Source organism: Aplidium turbinatum, chromosome 2 (assembly GCF_918807975.1).
Source record: "Aplidium turbinatum chromosome 2, kaAplTurb1.1, whole genome shotgun sequence".
Lineage (NCBI taxonomy): Eukaryota > Metazoa > Chordata > Ascidiacea > Aplousobranchia > Polyclinidae > Aplidium > Aplidium turbinatum.
Genome location: NC_137473.1, coordinates 6,074,935 through 6,095,510, shown reverse-complemented (window position 1 = coordinate 6,095,510; position 20,576 = coordinate 6,074,935). Strand labels below are relative to the sequence as shown.

The following is a 20,576-nucleotide window of genomic DNA, read 5'->3' as shown; positions in this document are numbered from 1 at the left end:
ATAAGTCAAAAAATGACTCCTAGAGCACAATTTTTAGACTACTTATTTCAAACAGCCGAAAAACGCTGGACAAACTAAGAGTTGGTGAGCATAGGCGTAGCCAGGAGGGGGGGGGCGAAAGGGGCCATGCCCCCCCAAATTTTCAAAGTTTGGATTCCGAAGTTGAACCCTTTGTTGAAAATATAATATAATTTGTATAAATTTATATTGTTTTTCAAGACATCTGGCTATTAACACCCCCCAGGACTTGTTTTAGACACACAGAAAGACACCAATAAATTTTGCAAATCGTAAATCGCGCAAAGTTTATGCGATTTACGCTTCTTTTAACTAATCTGTGGAAGCAATTTCAGAATCGCTTACTCTGTTGGTTTTTTTGTAGCTAAATATTTTTGTGTTCTCTAATTTTAGCCGCAATTTTTGCCCGTTCGTGTGTAACAGCTACCTTTAATAAGTTAAGTAATAGCTGTTTATCTGTCTATAAATTTCATACAAATATTAGGCTACCCTGAAAGTGTTTCCAGGTTCTATAATCCATTATTTGAGTGTAATTTTGCAAAAATTTTCCGTGGGACCATGCCCCCGGACCCTCCTAGAATACGCGTGCCTTCGGCACGCTCTAACCCCCCATCAGCTTTATTTCTTCCCTTGCTTAACCCAACAGGAAACGCCACTGCAGATGTCTTAAATTAAACACTTTGTCGTTCTCTTTAATTCATCAAATATTTGGCCCCCCCTCCCCAAATTTTTTTTTCTGGCTACGCCACTGTTGGTGAGCCTCCAATTAATACAGCTCTGTGCAATGTAAGCTAATGAACATAGAGCTTTCTCACTGGCAGGCCTATTTCTTTTTCAAACAGCTAAACAAACTAAAATGAGTGGGCCCCTGAACGATTATGGCCACTCCAATTTCCATGCATAGCCTACTAGCCGAAAAAACCTAAAAACTGTTAGCTTATATTGTTCATTCTATCTCAAGACATTGTTGATTCGACCCAACTCTGGTATTCTTTTGTTTTATTTTACATCCGCTTCTGGTTAACATGCATAGCCTCAAGGATAAAGACACTAGATTGCATTACAATCAGATATATTTTTATTGATTTCACGTCAAAGATAGGCTACAATACCGTACAAACATCCAGCTGCCAAAGATTTGCAACCGTGCTAAATATTAAAACTATTAGGCATAGGCTCCTATTTTGGTCTCAAGCACGTCATAATATTAGCGTTTTGTCGCTGTTACCTTTTTTTAAAACTCTGATACGTTTTGTAAGTGTTGTAATGGTCACAAATAAAAACAAACTGAAAAAATGGTAATTTACAACGTGGTAAGCGATGACCTAGCCTACCGGAAAAGCATAGATTAGATAGGCTGTTTACTTAATTATTTGATTAAATACCACCGCATTTAATAAAACGTATGGTTGATGCCACTGCTTTTACTAAAGTTTAAAAGTACGCACTTTGCAGTTCAATAACATCAAACCTTCAATTATTATCTTTAAATGTCCTAATTTTATGCAAGCCATGCTGGTCTGGCGAGAAAACAGGTAAAAAAAGGTGGCCCAAAGGTCTGTTCAAAATATCATACGCCACCGTCTTCTTGTATTTATTCATCCTCAACATAATTTTTCGTCACAATATGACGATTGAGGCACCACCACAAAAGGTTCAACGATATCTCAACTGCGTCCTTGGGGTGCATGAGCCGCCTACTATGCCCACATCAGTGGCCTCAAATAAGATTGTCTTTACGGTGTCCTGGGGCTTGATGATCTCTTTGACCAAAATCCTTGAACCGGTGTTTGATTCTCGGCTAAGACGGTAGTGGGCTTAGGTTAAATTCACTTTCAGCATTTTTGTGTCTGGTTTTGACAAAATAACGCAATTGTTCAATCACAGCTGCAGTATCGTGTTCTCCATGAACCTAAAAAAGTAACAAAGTTTTTTATTTTAAAGTATTTTTGTTATGACAACATTCAAAAACCAGAAGGAGATGTTAACACAGTAACTCTAAACTGATTTATTCACTGTATTTTTTTTCAAGGGTTTTGTTGACGTGTCTGAGGGAGTCTTTGGGCCTATCTTACTACTCCTCATAATGTTTCTTCGAGTTACACCGAGAGGCTGCGTGAGAGCAACCAATGTTTGATCTCATAATCCAAAACACGTTGATGTTTCTCTCCATCTGGTGGAGGGACGATGGAAGAAAACAGCGCAAAGGTTACAAATCTGATGGGAGCGTCGTGCTCTTTTTAGCAAGATGTGAAACAAAAATGGTCACATTTGATACATTTAAAACATTAAAACATTCAACCCTTTCCCCCTGAACCCATCGAACGCTACACACTAGTTTTCGTATTCCAGCTACTCACTTTATTATCTCGAGTGCGGATGTTGACAGTGTCATTTGCTTCTTCCCTCTCTCCAACCACAAGGATGAAGTTATATTGCTCCACCTGGGCTTTCCGGATCTTCTTGTTCAACGTCAAGCCGGGATCGAGCTCCAGATCCACCTGGAAACCTGCATCATGGAAGCGGGACTTTACGGATGCTGCGTAGGTGTCATACTTGGAGGAGACAGAAACCACCATTATCTGTGAAAACGAAGAAGAGTTCGTGAAAAAATATTCCGACGCTTCAACCTGCAAGCTTCGGACCTTTGTAGGAAATTAATTTGAGATTTCAGTCAACTTTATGAAAACGGTAACCACCCCACATAGGCCTTGGGTACTTCAACAAAATTTAAAGTTTCAACTTTTCATTAAGTAAACACATATAAGCGTGGGAAACTTGAACATTTTAAAGCGATTAAAGCTTAAAAAATGGTTTGTTAGTCATATTCAATCACAACAATGCTTCAAGATGGAGTACAGAACTTCTAAACTTGCTTTTATTCAGTTGAGAACAAATAATAATGATTCGGATGCACCTTACATTCAATTATTCATAATAGAACCAGGGAAACCAAGTGTCAACAGCAATAATAATGATGTTTCATTCTCTTTCTTTCTACCAAAGCGAAACAATTCAAATCATGCGTCATAATATGCAAGTTCCTCCAAACACTACGGCACCTACCTGTCTAGGAGAGAGCCACAGAGGCCATCTTCCTCCATAGTTCTCAGTGAGGATGGCCACCATCCTTTCCACGGAGCCAAGAACAGCTCTGTGGATGATGACTGGTCTCTTCACGTCTCCTTCGCCACTGCAACGATATGCCCATTTTGTCAATCCAATTTAATTACATCAAACTTGTCAGTTAAAGCCCTATTATTTTGTTACTGCTCCAACAACCGATGCCAATTGAATATAACAAGAAAGCGGCTTCCAATGACCACGAACACTCGAACAGTCTGGTGCAGCTCAATTGCGATGATATAACAAGCAAACAAATAGCGATATCCAGATAGCAATTCAACCGTTTTTTACATCGATTCAACGTCTGTAGACGTTGAATCGATGTAAAAATGACGGATTTGCTGTCTGGGATAGTTACAATGACACTCACGTGACGTAGGTTAGGTTAAAGCGGATAGGTAGTTGGAAGTCAAGTTGTATGGTGGCGCACTGGTGGGGGCGATGAAGCGCATCGGTGATCTATAGGCGGTAAAATGTCATTATAACGTAACAAGTGGTTGGGTGGGCAATAGAAGATCAAAAACCATTCATCGAAGGTTCTTTTTCAACAACAGTTACCTAAATACGTAAGTAGTCAAGATTTTCCTGACTAATAAGTTTAATCGGCTAGCGTAGAAGCCACAGCTGCTAAACAGTTACGGTTACTCGGTTAGTTAAACCCAATGCTCACTATGGTAGTGATTACTCGGTGTAGTGCTGAAGATCAGGAAGAACTCTTTACACAAACAAAGTCGTTAAAGCTTAATCTAGCCATCGAAAAATACACGGAGCTAATAGAGTTGTGCTATGATAGCATTATCCTGTAACTGTACAAGTGTACAAGGACAAATTTTTGTAGACTGAGCTGTGGCAGCTGACAATGCCAAGCTTTTAAGTTTCAATTTTGGTTAGATTATAACTCAATAGTAAAGCTGATGATCTTCATTAGAGTAACAATCATTTGAATACCATGAACAGATGACTGATGGTGGTGTAAAATTTATTCTCTCCCAAAGCTATACAATCATTAGAAAGTAAATTACACGGGTAGATATGGATGGGCGGATAAATACCTGGATATCGATCTTCGGCCCATAGAATGCTCCATCTCCTGGGTTTAGTGACCACGCTTGTTTGAACTCATCCAAGCATTCTGACAGTTGCTGAAAGGAAATGATTTATTCCATCAAGAGGCTATACAATATGTATGAAACTTCGACTTCTTTATAATGGTTCAGTGTACTATTATTCTTTAATAGTTTTTGTCATTATGACCAATATTTACCACAACGAAAACAAATAAACAATACGTGGGAACAGTGTGAAAGTATGAAAGAAGAAAGCGGTTTCAAGATCAACCAATCTTGTAGCGCCCTTTTGTATAATTTTCGAATACTAGCCGGTTTGAACACAGATGCACAAATTGCACATGTATGTAGGCTGTAGCCTCTTTGAATGGCATCAATGGTAGTGCAAGAAAGATAAATCCTAACCATGAGCAAAAGACTTTATAAAATAAGTTAGGTAAAAAGTTACAACAAAAAAGAAACAGCCCAGACCATTCACAGAGAATTTGAAACAACATTTTGTTTAGGATAAATCAGAATTCTCCATTGAGAAGTGCTTAGACTTAGAATAAAGACAAGAAACTTTGCACTTAAACATAATTTAAATACGTACACGACTAATCCAAGCGGACTGCATACCTGTTCAGCGTCATCCCATTCGGCAATTTCTCCGAGGCAGTTCTCGGGTCGAGTAGAGAGGAAAAGTTTGAAGTTGAACCCCAAAGTGTCGTAGACGGTTTTCAAGAAGTCCAATGTGTTCCGTATTTCCTTGATGTGCAGAGTGAAAAGATAAAAAATTACAATCACATAACTTTTGCGAATGACGACAGTCAAGATCTATACCCTGCGTTTAGAGACATGCAAAGAATGTGGGCAATGGGCATGCAATGCGACAAAATTCTGTTATTACACATCTTTACTTTCTTAGAACGGGCATGACGGTCTGAAGAGATATTGAAGTTAATATCGCCATAATTAGCATGGGTAGAAAATATAATGAAAAAAATCCGACCAAACTGAATTGATTTTATGACGAGGTTGTATTCATGAAGTAAATTTTAAATTGAATAGTAAATTGAGAAAACACAACAAAAGACAAAAAGGGTATCGTCCGATTTTAGCGGCTTCTAAAGTACGAAAAGCATCTCACAGATGCATCGCACCCATTCATTGACTTGGATTTTTCGCGACTGTCATGAATGCAACGCTATGTCTGGCAAGCAGGATAGTTACACGTATCACACAAACCTGTTTGATTTGCTCCGACCTTGCAAATATGTGGCCATCGTCTTGTTGGAACCTTCGCACTCTGGTCAGGCCGTTGAGGGCACCGGAGATCTCGTTTCGATGCAGAACACCAAAATCAGCGTATCGGATAGGAAGCTCCCTCCATGATCGTTTGCGGTGGGCGTACATCAAGCTAGAAAGAATATCATGAACATACTTCCAATTTTGATCTAAATTCGCCACCTTCAAACACATCCGGGAGATTAGAAACCTTTACAATACGTGACGTAGCAGAACCGAAAGTAAAAAGATGTCAAAACGCAATAGACAATTATTCAACGTGCGTGAACATTCACTTGAGTTGTAGAATAGCCTACAATCCCTACATGTCTGTGGGTAGCACGGCTATGAAACCTGATTGGGCTAACCCGACGTGAACGTGTCAAAATGGTGGAAATTTTTAAGACTCAGACAAACTTAAAGCAAACTTTGTGGGAAACGTTTGTATCTCACCAGTGGCCAGGGCAGTTCATAGGTTTGAGAGCGAAGGTGGTTCTCTCCACATCAAATGAAAACAAGTTCTCAGAAAAGTGCTCCCAATGTCCTGACGTCATCCACAAGTTGGACTTGTAAATGTTCGGAGAAACAACTTCTTCAAATCCTCTCTTCCTGTATTCCTCCTACAACAAAGGCATGAAACTAAAGTTGTAAGGAATGGACTTTACAAAAAGTAACGGCACGACCAATTAGCCGCTCACCAACTGATTGCTTGCAACAATTACAACCATAAATCCGAAACTTCTTAACTAGACCCAAAACTGAAACCAATAAAATGTAACACACAAAGCCTTCTTACCATGTTACTCGAGTCTCTATGATGAACTTTTTACATATTATTTTGAAGCTTGGAAACATAACTCGTCTTCATTGCAAATCGTCTTCACTAACCTTGATGAATTCAATGAGAGCGTTGTAGATGAAAGCTCCTTTTGGGAGGAAGAAACAGCTTCCTGGACTTTGTTCGTGGAAAAAGAACAACTCCTGATCTCTCCCCAACTTCCTGTGATCTCTTAGCTTCGCCTCCTCCTGATTGAACACGGAAAAACAAAGACACGAAAAGATCATACTTCCAGTCAAGTTATTTCATAACTATGCAACTAAAAATGTTGTTTTTGCTCATTTTTGAACATCACAGTTAACGTTTCAAAAGCACCGACTGACAACATGGACAATGAATATCAAGATAACTTTAAATTAACGATGTCAAGCTTCATGGGATTCCACCAAGTGATTTAGCGGACCGAACACTACAACACAAAACGAAATCTGATTGCTCAAAAACAACGAAATACCATTCGGTGGCTTAGTCAATAGATGACTTAGTCTGTTGTCGTGACTGCATTAAGCAGTTAAGCTGCATATTTTTCAGCGCCAAACAAAACAGTAGTAGACGACACCTATCATTACACGATATCTTGATGAGCCACTCCGTGTATGAACAGAGTTGGAAGATTTGAAAAACCTGAAAATGCTGCCATTCCTTCAGTGCTTTCTTATCCGGGAAGCTGATACCGTAGATTCGCTGTAGCGATTCCATGTCAGCTTTTCCTTCCCAATAAGTTAGAGAGCTCTGTGGGAAAATCATAAAACATAACATCGTAAACACGATGGCAGAATATTGAAGGAATGATTGTTTTCCTTGTAAAAGAAACTTTTAAAATTGACAAATCAAAATATCTGAAGAGATGATTACTGAAGATAAATTGGAAAAAATAGCATAGAAAATACTCCACCTTGTATTGCTGTTTGAACTTGGAAAAAAAACTCCTTAATGCAAAAGCTTGTAATAACGTTTGGTATTTGAAAAACACGTTTCTGTAGCAATGCTGGATTAGAAAGGCTCGGCCATTTAGAGGCTTACTTTGTACAACAGGATCTCTTTAATCTTCCCTGTGTGTCTTAGATGTGGACCTCTGCATAAGTCGATGAGTGACCCGCATCGGTACACAGTTGCTGTTGGTGTTCGTACTTTCTCATTCAAAAGGCGGAGCTGGAAGGATGAAGTACAAATTATGTTTACATAACGTTAAACGACAAAAAACAACGTTGAGGAAGTATTCTTAAGGAAACACAACAACAGTGTAGCGGTTACCTTAAAAGGATTATTTTCAAACAATTTCAAAAGATTCTTTTTGGTCACTTCCAACCTTTCAAACGGTTGTTTTTCTTTTACAATCGACTTCATCACTTGTTCAAGCACAGGAAAATCTTGCTGGTTTGAAACCTGCCTGGTACAATACAAAAGTAAAATTAAAACTTTTAATTGCATCGTTGCCCAGTGGCGAGAGCACGTGACCGACACTCGAAAGGGCATCGGTTCGACTCCCACTCCGAGCACGAGGCTGTATTTTTGAAAAGACAAGATTAAACTGCCCCAAGTCCACTTAACCTGAATTTTCAACCAGCGGGAGTAAGCAACTAAGCATTAATACAACAAATGTTCATTTACCAGCAACAACACGACATTTTTAACTCAATTCAAGTCGAAATTGAGACATAGCAATCGTACAAGCTACAAAACTGTCACAAACGGTAAATCAACAACCTCAAGAAAAAAATAGTTCATTCGTTACGGAAAAAGCTTTGCAGCTTCAAACCTAGTTGTCAATTACCTTCCATCCATGAACATATCATAATAAAACCCCTGGTCAATGGGAGGGCCATAGCATAGGCAACCATCGTAGACACGTTCCATGGCTTCTCCCAATACGTGGGCAGTGGAGTGCCAATACACAGCCTGAAATACAACTCATATTCAAGCAATGAAATCAAGCCAAAAATTGGTACATTTGTTGATCTAACTACTTGTATTGAACTAACAAGAGATTTAGTATACCAAACTTCGTGTTTCTTGTGGCTGTCTGCCATCAGGACATCATCTGGGATAATACCGCATTTTAGGGGCATCTAACTTATCATCCCGTAGGCTTTGGAAGTAGCCCTCGCTACCTCTTACGCTATCCACCACTCCCCTAGCTACTACTTCTAAAGCGGCATGGAGCACCATTGATTGGTTATGAAGGATAGATGTAAATTTATTAAAATTAAAATTTGCAAAGCACAGTCGTTGATTCACTAAGCCGCATGCAGACCAAATGTATTTTTGCGGCAAACATCAGAATGCTTATTATGCCACAATGGACGCCTGGGGAGCGCGGACGTTGAATCTAGGCAAAAAAGGATTGCATCAAAAAAAGATCAAACAAAGAATGATGATGTCATAACGATTGATGTAAAGTTTATTAACGGAGTTTTGTTTTTGAAAAAAGAATTGGTTTCCTGATTGAGGGAGTTACTACGCCAAAAAAATCATTATTTTTTTTGTTTCCCTGCATATGGGGCCAACATTTTTAATAAGCATGTTCAGTTGTTCACCTTGGCTGCATCATCGTCGAATCTGAGAAGCTGCACAGTACTGTCTCCCTCTAGAGGACGGTCAAGGTCCCAAATGACATCATTTACTTTAGCGACAATGCAAGAATCGGCAAAGCGTTGACTGAAATCACAAATATAAAAGTACTTACAATCATGGCCGTTGCAATTCTGATACACTATGACAAACCTTTTCGTCTTTAACATACAAAAGACATCATTAGAAGTCTTTTGTATCAATAAATGGTGATTTACAACGTTTCTTCGTGAACAGAGAGAGATCCAAGTTACAAAATTGGTGAAAGAAGCAAAACATGAACGAAAAAATGCAGCGTGTCTAAACGTTCAGTATATAGTTAGAGAAGAACGCTGTGGATCACTGAGCACAAGTGTGAAGCAGTCATGGCAAACCATCCGTGTAACGCCACAACCACCACACACATATTTTTAAGCAAAAGCACATCAGTACGTTAAGGTCGAGTGTTTTTGTAGGTTTAAACACGTTCTTTGTCTGCATAACCAGTCATACACGCTCTGAGACTTTCCATAAGATAAAGATAGGTACGCATGTAACTGACAGTTCAAGTACATTGTGCTATACAGTTCTCACCATTTCAGACAAAAAGACGCTAAGCTTGTTTACGATGGACCAGCCGAACTCAAGCCAATACAGCGCAACTGATTATCTCAGCATAAGCACCGGAGCAGGTATGAAGATGTAAAGTTCTAATTTACTACTTAAGGCTCAACTGATTAATACAGGCATATATACAATAGTAGTGAAGTTGAGAGTCTAAAGTAAGTTTGAGAGGCCAAATGGTGGAGCTAGATTTTATAAAATATCATTTTTGTATCATAATGTTAAAATTTCAACAACAAGAAATTGCGAAATCTGAGTTCTTCTTTAATTCGACTACATCATTTCAACGAAAAGTAATTAAAACTTCAAAATTGAAAATCACTATGTGATCTGAAGTCGAATCAATATAACGATACCTATAATAGAATAATCAAAGCTGTTCATCAACTTTATTTACATTACAGTCATTGGGTTTACTGTGCTGCTTGCTTTCGTGGTGACGGGAGCAGTGTTGAAGGAGAATGCAGTCATACGACAAGCTAGGAGAAGAACTGAGCGACTAAGCCGGTGAGTGGTTATTAATTCCCAGACAACAATGAACAAATTAACCGTTTTTTACATTGATTTAACGTTTGCAGAATCAATGTAAAAGCGGTTAATTTTTTGTCTGGGTTTTGATCATCCAGTAAATGTAAAAAGAACGAATATCCCGACTGGATCAGTTCAGTAGAGTATATCCCTAAGAGGGGCAAGGGACGTACGGTAGGCATTTCTCTCTGGAACAGTGTACTGTTCGTGTTCATGAAAGAAATCAAAGGCTATGATAGTCGAAGAGGCACCACTCCGCAATCAACGAGATGCCTTTAAGTGTCTTGCCGAAGACACAACCACATGCTCTTGAGTGGTGTCGAACCGGCGCCCTTTTGAACGTCAAACTATGACTCCACCACTCAGCTCAAGTCATTTTCCGGATTTTGTTTCGCGAGCAAACATTCGTTTGGTAGCTACGCACTCTTTTCAGCCAGTTTTATAAATTAAAGTGTAACCATTATTTTGTACCAAAAAGTGGGTTATATACATCATAATATAGGCTATTAGTTACATTAAAAACTAAATATCTGTTCGCAACTAACTACAGTACATTTGAGCAATAGAAATGAGCACCATTCTTCGTAAACTATTGTAACCCACTTCCGTACCAAAATTGTATCATATAAAAAAGTTAGATGGGTGAAATGAAGTCAACTATGTAGTTGGGTGGAAGATAAATCAATTATGGTGTGAAATATGTTTCTTCAGAAAACGTACGGGTGCAGACAACCCTGCCGGGCCAGAAGCGCAAGAAGGCAAGGTAAGTATCAGCCTAGGCCAGTGAATCAGTCCATTTCTACGTTTGCAGACGTTGAACCAATGTGAAAAACAACTCATTTGCTAGTCGAGTAGATACAGTCCATTTCTACGTTTGCAGACGTTGAACCAATGTGAAAAACAACTCATTTGCTAGTCGAGTAGATACAGTCCATTTCTACGTTTGCAGACGTTGAACCAATGTGAAAAACAACTCATTTGCTAGTCGAGTAGATACAATGGTGAAAGGTAAAGGAGGTCTCAGTTAATCCAGGCATTGGGTAATGAGAAAATAATGTTTTCGTTATACTAAGTTTTTGACACCAACGAGAGTAGGGTGGCCAGTTCCCTTCTCTCGGCCACATTTTCTTCAGCAACTACACCCAACACAGGCAACACACCAACTTACGCCCATACCCTGAGTAGAAGTGAATGGTGTTTTTCAACTATGTAAACCCTGTCTGCTTTGTAAAGCGCTGTGGAGCAACGCATTCTGCGATGGATACAGCGCTATATAAAAACTAACATTATTATTATTATTAACTACTGGCTTAAGCGTGGGGGAGAGTGAAGATAATCTGCAGCATAAAAAATGTAATGTACAAAGAAATGATTAAAATGAATAACTTTTTTTTATCTTTCAGAACTCATCAAATTTCTTAGAATATGAAGACATATCTCCATCCACGCAACAAACTGGCCCAGTTTCAGGTAGCCAAGTCCAAACAGCAAATATGCCTCTAACGTTTGCAGACGTTGAATCAATGTAAAAATGCCGACTGGAGCTACAATATGTGCAACAAGAAAGCAATCTAGCAAGTAGAGGAGACAGCTTTTTGAGTGATCTACATCTTAATCTAACAACCCTTATTTAAATGTGTAGCATTTTAAGTAGCTTATCGGATGTAGATTACAAAGCATTGCATACATAGCATCAGTGCTGTCTGGGGCCCCTAACATGTGGTATCAAGCAAATCAACTGATTACTCTGCGCTAAACCACTTTGTAACGAGATTTTGAGCAATTGGCCAACTTATTTATAATTAAGTGACTTATTATATATCTGCTACAAAGTTGATTTATCTTATTCAATCATATGCTTCAGAATCAACTGCTGGAATGATGGGCATGAAGAAAAATGGTATCACTGGAATCAATGAAAATATCAAAGTCAACTCCTTGATGAACCACACCAATGCTTCCAATGAAGATGCAACGCAAAATGACGTCAGCGGCGATTCTACTCAATCAAATGTAGCATCTGAACAGGCCAACAAAGAACTGAAAAACACAAAGCAAGATATTGACAAAATATATCCAGAAATAACAATACCCCAAGATATCCCTTATATGGATGATAATGCTGATGCAGACTGCGGTAACCACAAAGAAAGTAATCCCAGCACAACATCAAAGACACACCAATATGAAAATTGGGATACAAATGCTACCACTGGTATCCTTCAAAGTGAAGTCACGCAAACCGAGTACAAGCCAGAAGCTAAAATAAGAAAGCCAGCACGTGAAAACACCGCGAACATAGAGCTTCAAAGTTTTAGTGAAAAAGATCAACCAAGCACAGGGCAGGACGGCACAGACGAAACGCACCTATCAGTAACAGCACTAAGATCGGTCTTTGAATGACAAAAAGGAAACTGGGATTATCGCAGAAGTGGGAGTATCAAACTGCAATGACATAACCCATTCAGACATATAGTTTGTATAAATGATCAACAATTAAAAAGAAAATAAAAAAGTGAAAAACTGCAAACTGTTTTGATGCATAACAAGTTGTTTTTAAAGAAATCATTTGTAAACAGGGTTGAGAAAAACCCAGGTTTTTTTGGGTTTTATTGTTTTTTTTTTAAAAAGATGCAAAAAAAGGTAGATTAATGCTTATTTCACCTCAAATACTACTTTTTACGAATGAAGTGCCTTTCACTCACAGTACATGCTTGCACAACTCAACAAAATAATGCACTAGGGCTGTTGTTGCATGAATGTTGCATCATCCATTAATTTCAAGATCAAGTTGGATGTTGCATCATCCACTGATTTCTATGCCAAGTTGATGCTACCGTGGTAGAAATCACATTATTGCATCATTTGCTTTAGATTTGAAGGCAAGGAGCATTTACACCATCATGTTTAAATATTTTTTATCATTTATATATATATACAGTAGAATTCGCCTATAACGGCACCTCTAGAGGATTTGCAAAAACTGACGTTATAGCCGAATTGACGTTATAGACGAACTACCGCAAACTATTCCACAAGTGTTTTTTGATTAAAGAAAGAGGTGTATAATCCAATCAGGGTTACTGTGCACCACCAAACTGACAAAAGGCAGGCAGAAAATACAGTAAACAAAGAAATTGTTTAAAAAAAAAATAATCTACAGCGAAAGGTACAGGTAATTTGCGCAATCCAGCTCGTTACATACAGTAGTAGAAAAGTTCATTGTTTATTAGCAAAAAAGGCATTGATCTTGAGCTGTTTCGGTTTTGACACGGATTCGACACAGCTGTAGAGCTGCTTTTTACACGTGATAGTTTTTCACGCGGGAAAAAAGTTAATTCACTTAAAGTCCCTGCTGAGAACGACGTAGCAAAATAAAGGGAAGACATTTTGCAAGCAGCAGCGCTAACTGGATTAAAAGACTGACCGTTCGTGGTGAAGGTGATGGCTTAAAGTGACGTTATAAACGAACAAAAGACGTCTGGGACCAATAAAGGGTGCTGTCACATGCGAATTGACGTTATAGGCGATGCTGTTGTAGCCGAACTACAATGTATGTAAAAGATAGGAATTCTGCCGGGACCGAGCAAAATGTGACGTAATAGGCGAATTGACGTTATAAACCAGTGGTTCTCAAACTTTTTCAAAAAATTTGTTGAACGGTCCCCTTGCGATTTTTTCAACGATTCACGGTCCACTAAAAACTTAAGGCAAATTAGCACAAAACGGTAAATAATAATTTATTTGTTACATGCAATTAAAAATGTACCCGTCAATAAAATGGGTGCACCTGCTTGGATGTTATCAGTTCTATATTAGGTTCCGTTTGGTTCAATATGATCTTGATATTATGCATTACATCCAACATGTTTTGAGCTAGGCATCAATGTGACATTGACTTCTGTATCTTTGACACCACCTGCGACAAAATGTTTTCCGATAGCTTAGATATTTTCCTACTCACAGTGTCGTCTGGCAGATACTTGCTTCAGCTTTTGAGTTTCAGATTCTCCCAAAACTGATACAATAACTTGGCAACAAGGCAAGATCCCTGGTTCTCCGATGGTGTGAGGCTTCCCAGCAATAGCCATTTTTCTTGCAACTTCGTAGGAGGCCCTTACCCATGCAATATTTTCCTTCCATTGATCACTAGTGCTATCAAATCTTGACCTAACTAAACTATGAGCTTGCCGTTTAAAAAGATCTGCATCTTTGTTTAGATAATCTGGATGATGTGTTACCAAATGTCTTCTCAGCTTGATAGGTTTTAGAGCAGAACTTGCTAAAACTTTACAACATAGCACGCACTGCGGCTTTTCTTCTCCAGAATGTATCACAGTGGAAGCGAATTGAATATAGGAATCATTGAATCTTAATTTTTTTCGAGGCTGAGCCATTTTCACTTTTTATACTCAAATTTAAGTTAAAAATTCAATTATAGTAAAGTTAAAAAGTTATTAATTTTTGGCTAATTCGACTGAGGTTAAAAAAGCTAAAAGTTCGGAAAGACATTCGATTCAAAACTTAAATCAGTAAAAATAACCAGCCTTAAATCAACTTCGCCTAACTCCTTTTTAGTCAAGTAATTTGATAATTCTGTTCTTGATCTGGTAAACACAAGTGTTGTAGGAGTACGTCACCACTATGCACTCCTTGATGTCACCAAGGCGATAGAAACGAAGACCATCACAATGAAACGAAAGGCCAGGCTTAAATACCTGTGTGAAGGGATGCCAAGCCAGCTTACTAAACTATATCTTTAACTTTGGTTTGGAAAATAAGTTGAAAAAAAGTTGAGATCGAGCAAATTTTTTTGGAAGGTGCTTCGCGGTCCCAGAAAATTGTCTCGCGGACCCCAAAAGGACTGCGGACCCCAGTTTGAGAACCACTGTTATAAACGAAGCCGTTATAGGCGAATTCTACTGTACAGTATATTATATAGTAATGGATAAGCAATTGAGCGATTGCGTGGCCAATGGCCATAGGCAAATGCTCTGAAACAGCCATGTGTTAGAATCCAGAATCTGTAATTGGTAAATAGCCTACTAAATTGCATTTTACATCATATATATATACAGACTACAGTAGAGTAGTACTTTCACCAGTTTAACCATAGTATAAGGCCTTCTTGCATAAATGAGTTTTAGTATAGTATACACAAAGTGGCATTACTTGATTTTTGTGTACTGTACAATATCCACTGCGTTTTCAGTTTATTCTTGGAAATTTACTTCACAATCACATCCTTAAGTCCTAATTTAAAGTTTGTTTTAAGTGCTTTGTAGTGTTTTTGTTCATTCTTTTAATTTTCTTATACAAACTGGACAAATATGATGCTCTGGGTTTTTTTATGGGTTTTTAAGTGGGTTTTTTAAAAAAAACCCACCCTGGTTTTTTTGGGTCGGGTAAAATACCGACAACCCTGTTTGTAAACATGTAATTTCGAACAATATACTTATATACATATTGTACTATATGGTATATACATAGTACAATTATGCAGTATCACTCAGTAAATAGAACTTATACATTTATAGACGATTACATGTGTGCTGTGCAGTATGCAATATCTATACTCTCATCAGTTTCATGGTTTATATACATTACTAAATGCAAAATAAGGTGGAATAGTGCAGTAGATAAAGCACTGACTTCCCAATCACGGTATTCTGTTTTGATTCATAGTTTGAACTGCTTTTTGAAAAATCATTCCGATCTGTTTAGGGGGTAAAAAGTTGCGAGAGCATAGTTGCTGAAGAAAAAGTGGCAGAGAGAAACTGGCCACTCAATTGGCATTAATACTGAAGACTTTGTCTAGTGAGAACTTAATCTTCTCATCCCCTGATACTTGGTATCAAGTATATAACTACAGTATATATAATGTATATACTGTATGACATGTATGACTTACCTTTACGTTTTGTTATGCCAACAACCCCCGACCTCACAGGCAAAAGTTCCTAGTTTTATATATAAAAATCTCCTTTAAAATGGCAATTTCTTCAAGAAAAAAATAAGCATGTAATAAAAAAATAAGTTTTATGAGAGATAATTGGTAAGCAAGGTATTGGGGTATTGGCAAGAAAAACCTAGAGACATGCGTTCAACAGCAGTATTTTTGTTTTGAACGCAAAACCTGGTACAGGTCTGTTTGCAATTAAATTAGTAATGCTGATTTAATGTCACAGCATTTAGCTAAGGAAATATTCTACCGTGTTTTAATACTTTTAAGATTTTCGTTTTGTCACTTAAACTTTTGCATGACCTCTGTTCTGCTAAAATACAATCACACAAATATACATTGTTTTTGATGTACCGTAGTGTAATAAAAACAAACTGACACTGGTGTCGGTAGCATTAAAAGCAAAATATTTTGAACCTTATTCCTTGAGCAATGTGATGAGGAGTTGTAATCCATGATTGCCCATCAACAACCTTTCCATCAGGGAGAGTGACTTCAATAGAAGTTGATTGGGCTTCTTGCTTTTCTGGAAACCAAAGGTTTATTCCAAAGTATTAACAGCAGTAAAAATACATTCAAAGATTGGAGCAACAGCTGAGTTGCTGTGCATCATAAATTAAAAACTATAATATATATAATATATATTATAAATTAAAAACTAGCAAAGTAATTGTAAAGGCAAAATAAATAACAAAAAACTACCAATAACTGTAATTATCTATATAATAATAAATCAAATATAGCTATTACTATCTGAATCCTTAACAGCCTGTTTCACCTTTGACGGATCATCAGAACAGAATGTCTTATTTAAATAGAATTCTATAATTATAATTATATGAATAATTATACTAATAATTTTAAATAGATTTTATTTGAATAAGAACTTCTGATGATCCGTGTAGGTGAAACAGGCTGTTAAGGATTCAGATAGTAATAACTATATTTGATTTAATTCGCTCTGCTTTGCTTTTTTGCTTAGCATTGAGCACTTTTGTAGTATTAATAGTTTTTATTGTTTTTATATTAGATATATAATATTATATATCATATGCAGAAGGATGTCATACTTTCATCATACTTCCAGTGACTACAACAGTCCATAAGGATTATTTTAGCGGTATTGAAAATTGCTTAAAGTAACAGCATACCTTTCAACACTATATCTGACTGCCGTTTCAGCTCAGCATATAAATCAAGTCGTTTTTGAATATACGTTGGCCATGGTTCAAGCTCTTTGCAATGGAATGATGTATTTCCTTTTCCACTTGAACTTTTTGCTTTTAAAATGAACACATACACAATAATTTCACAAATTAATTTAGTTAACTGTGGTGGTATTTCATATTTATAAACTAACATGAATTGTAATTGATCAACCATTGTTAATTTTTTCAAAACATCATTTTACTATGAACTTCTTACAATTCTGTAAATTGATTTTGTAAAATACCTTCCTTAAATGACAGTACCTCAGTGCATAACTGTACTTAGCAAAAACTCAAAATGATGTAGCGTGTAGCCATGTTATAAAATAACTCAATAAATCTTAATACTTATATAAGTTTTATTAAAAAAATAAACAGTGTTTAAATGTGTCTTGTCAAAACAATAAGATACAATTTTCAAGATTCAGTTTGACTATGAAACAAAAAGTATATTTCCCAACACGCAATACACACTAACAGACTTGATGATTGCAACTGAACAATGATGGAGATGAACAATAAGTATGAAGAAATCAATCATTTCATAACAATGTGAATACTATATAAATACCTGTTTTGGATTCTTTGCATATTTTTTCATTTGATTGAGAAGATATCTGAAAATTAAAAAAGTCTTTGCCACTAAAGTGATCTGATGAACAGACTTGATGAAGATGCTCACTGCTCAGCTCAGGCCTCTAAGCCCATTTATTTTTCTGACGGCCAAGTTATGGCCTACCAGAGCTTCTTCCCAACGACCAAATTCTGACTCCCAGCAGTGGCAGGCAAAATAAAAATCGATTAAAAATTTGTCTTTTTAAAAATGCATTGATTAATATCACGTTTTTGCGTTCACTCATTTAAGAACAATGTACATAAGGCCCTGAAACATATTTGCAGTTGTAAAATACACTGCTTTCCAAGTGGTGTAGAGCTAGTTCTTGAGTTTTTATAAATTGACACTCGGACTTATTGCAAAACTTTTATCAGCAACATTTCTTGTCGGCTTGTGGAAGACTTTGACTTGTTTGTGAAAATGCGAATGGTTGCAAATGCAAATGAAGAAAAAAAAGTTTTACATATATACAAACGCAAGTGAAGAGAAAATGCAAACACAAACACAGAGTGGAGAAATGTTGGCTTGTTGAAGCCAGCGACCAAACATGGCTTACCGAAATGATAGTTTTGAAGGTCATTTAATGACTTCTTGGTGGCCATGGCCGCCAGGAACTTAAAGGCCTGATGCTGAAAACTGCTCCTCCAATACAACATAAATGATAAAACAAACCTTAAAGTTATCCACACACTGATAAACAAACCTTAAAGCAGTGGTTCTCAACTGGGGGTCCGCGGACCCCTTGGGGTCCGCGAAGCGATTTCAGGGGGTCCGTGAAAGCTTGCGAGTTTGCAGCATGATTGATAAGTTACGAAATGTAAAAATTGGTTGGTTGTGCTTTATTTGTGTATTAGGCTACTGTGATTTTCAAACTGTACTTCCCAACGAACCGGTGCGATGTCCTTTGAAAGTTCAAAGGTTTGGTTTCTAACTAAAAAAATATCATATATATAAATGAATTAATTTTTTAATAAGGCTATGTTCAACTTAATTTTTTTGAGACAGTAGTCTATTGGTCAATGCTTAACTTAGAAATACAAACGTTGGTCAGCAGTCTATCACCACTCACAGTTTTGCGATGACAAAGATTATAACGAATTAATATTGATTAGAAACGAAAAAAAAGGAAGAAATTGTTTGTAACGGTCGCAAAATTCTATTGGTTTTTGATAAAATTTATAGAAAAACATCAAATCAACATCATTATAGATTATATAGCCTACTGATTTTTAATGTGCCAACATAAAGCTCATAACATAATTTCTCTAATGTCATCAATCGTCATAAGTGTGTCGCGAGTTCACCAAATTCTTTTAAGTCGTTTCGAAACTCATAAAATATTTGATTCCATTATAATTACAGGAAAAGCGATATACCAAAATTTCAGATAAAATTTTTTCGGGGGTCCGCGACCGCTTCGAAGGTACCAAAAGGGGTCCGCCAAAACAAAAAGGTTGAGAACCACTGCCTTAAAGGCTCACCAAATTAAAACATCTTCTAAAAATCTTCAAATTAAGCACTCAAAAGTTTACACTTTTTTGAATTTGAAATAAAAATCAACAACCAACATGTAACATTGTTTGTAACAACACCTTTTTTAAATTTTGAAATGCCAATTTTCGTCTGAGAAATGTATATCTCCATTTAGACAACATATGAATTACATTTGATGAAAGTTAAACAAATAAGATGATTATAGAAACGGTACAGCTGAAACACAAAAATAAATGTAAAGTGTAATGGGCCTGCAAACCCTGTATGTTGAAAATAAATTTGGTTTTGATTACTGATATTCTAGGTTTTAACTGTGAAGTGCACCCTTGAGAACAACACTGCATTTCAAGTGAAGTGGTGTGAAACTGTTGGTGACCCAAAGTTGGGTTGCCAGTTGCATCTAATCGGCCATCAACCAAGCCTAAGAAATGAGCCATATGGGTTGCAATATGTGAGAGTTTATTATTAATAGCAATCACAATGAAACACTTCTTTTTGTAACAATTGTTATTTGGATTTTACAACTTTGAAATGTAAAAAGGAAACAAAATCACATAACAGGCCTTAAAATTCGTTTTTGTTGACAGCGGACAAATGTGGTGCCTTGGTGAACAAACTAAGTCTTAGGACAGACACACAAGTTTTAGCGTCGATGGTCATGCTTAATCACTTTATCTTGATAATTCTTCATCATTTGAGAACTACAGCTAACCTACGGTTTAGAAGGCTTTTGTGGTGGGTCCACGTCTTTTAGGCGCAGACAGTTAGGCGCCCGTCAAATAGGCGCGCACACTGTGGCGTCAGGATATTTAGGTGCTGAGCACTGTGGCGCCCGTTCATTTAGGTGCTATTCCTTGTAAAGTCTGCGAATTGTATCAGCTCAGCTTTGGCAAAACCTAGTCAGGGTTTTGACGGGAAACTAAGTTACTCTTCACTCAAGCCTACCACCCGCTTGAATATAAGCTACGGTATGATATACTTTTTTCTGATGTAGTGTAGTTATTATTTGACTTATACAGTATAACTAAAAGTGAACTCAGTCATGTTTGGAAATAACAGCTGACTAACAGCAAATAAATGCCAAACACGCGCATTAAAAAAACAATATTTTTCTGTTCAATGCCGGTTTAAGCAGATTCACTCACTGAAGCCATGACATATTTTTCTGTTCAATACAACATTTTGTGTAAAAAGCATTGCCGGATAAAGCAGCTTCACTCACTGAAGCCATGACTAACAACAAATAAATGCACGCGCATTAACAAAACAACATATTTTT

At 37.2% G+C, this 20,576-nt stretch overlaps 2 protein-coding genes across 2 annotated transcripts; one reads left to right on the top strand and one right to left on the bottom strand.

Annotated features, from left to right (window-relative positions):
- Positions 1 to 1,084: 1,084 nt before the first annotated feature.
- Positions 1,085 to 19,514, bottom strand: LOC145765544 (threonine--tRNA ligase 1, cytoplasmic-like). Its single transcript, XM_082577381.1, has 18 exons — positions 19,396 to 19,514; positions 17,759 to 17,804; positions 17,131 to 17,259; positions 16,397 to 16,505; positions 8,853 to 8,973; positions 8,090 to 8,214; positions 7,570 to 7,705; positions 7,339 to 7,467; positions 6,940 to 7,047; positions 6,366 to 6,503; positions 5,931 to 6,097; positions 5,439 to 5,610; positions 4,830 to 4,958; positions 4,197 to 4,286; positions 3,515 to 3,603; positions 3,085 to 3,211; positions 2,379 to 2,600; positions 1,085 to 1,930 (listed from the first exon to the last, which is right to left on the bottom strand). The coding sequence occupies exons 1-18, from the start codon at positions 19,456 to 19,458 to the stop codon at positions 1,820 to 1,822; spliced, it is 2,211 nt and encodes a 736-aa protein (XP_082433507.1). The 5' UTR covers positions 19,459 to 19,514; the 3' UTR covers positions 1,085 to 1,819.
- On the top strand, positions 9,355 to 12,542 carry LOC145765547 (uncharacterized). The gene is made up of 5 exons (XM_082577383.1): positions 9,355 to 9,557; positions 9,894 to 9,996; positions 10,729 to 10,780; positions 11,421 to 11,487; positions 11,882 to 12,542. Exons 1-5 carry the CDS (start codon positions 9,494 to 9,496, stop codon positions 12,418 to 12,420), a joined length of 825 nt encoding a protein of 274 aa, XP_082433509.1. The 5' UTR covers positions 9,355 to 9,493; the 3' UTR covers positions 12,421 to 12,542.
- Positions 19,515 to 20,576: the final 1,062 nt, after the last annotated feature.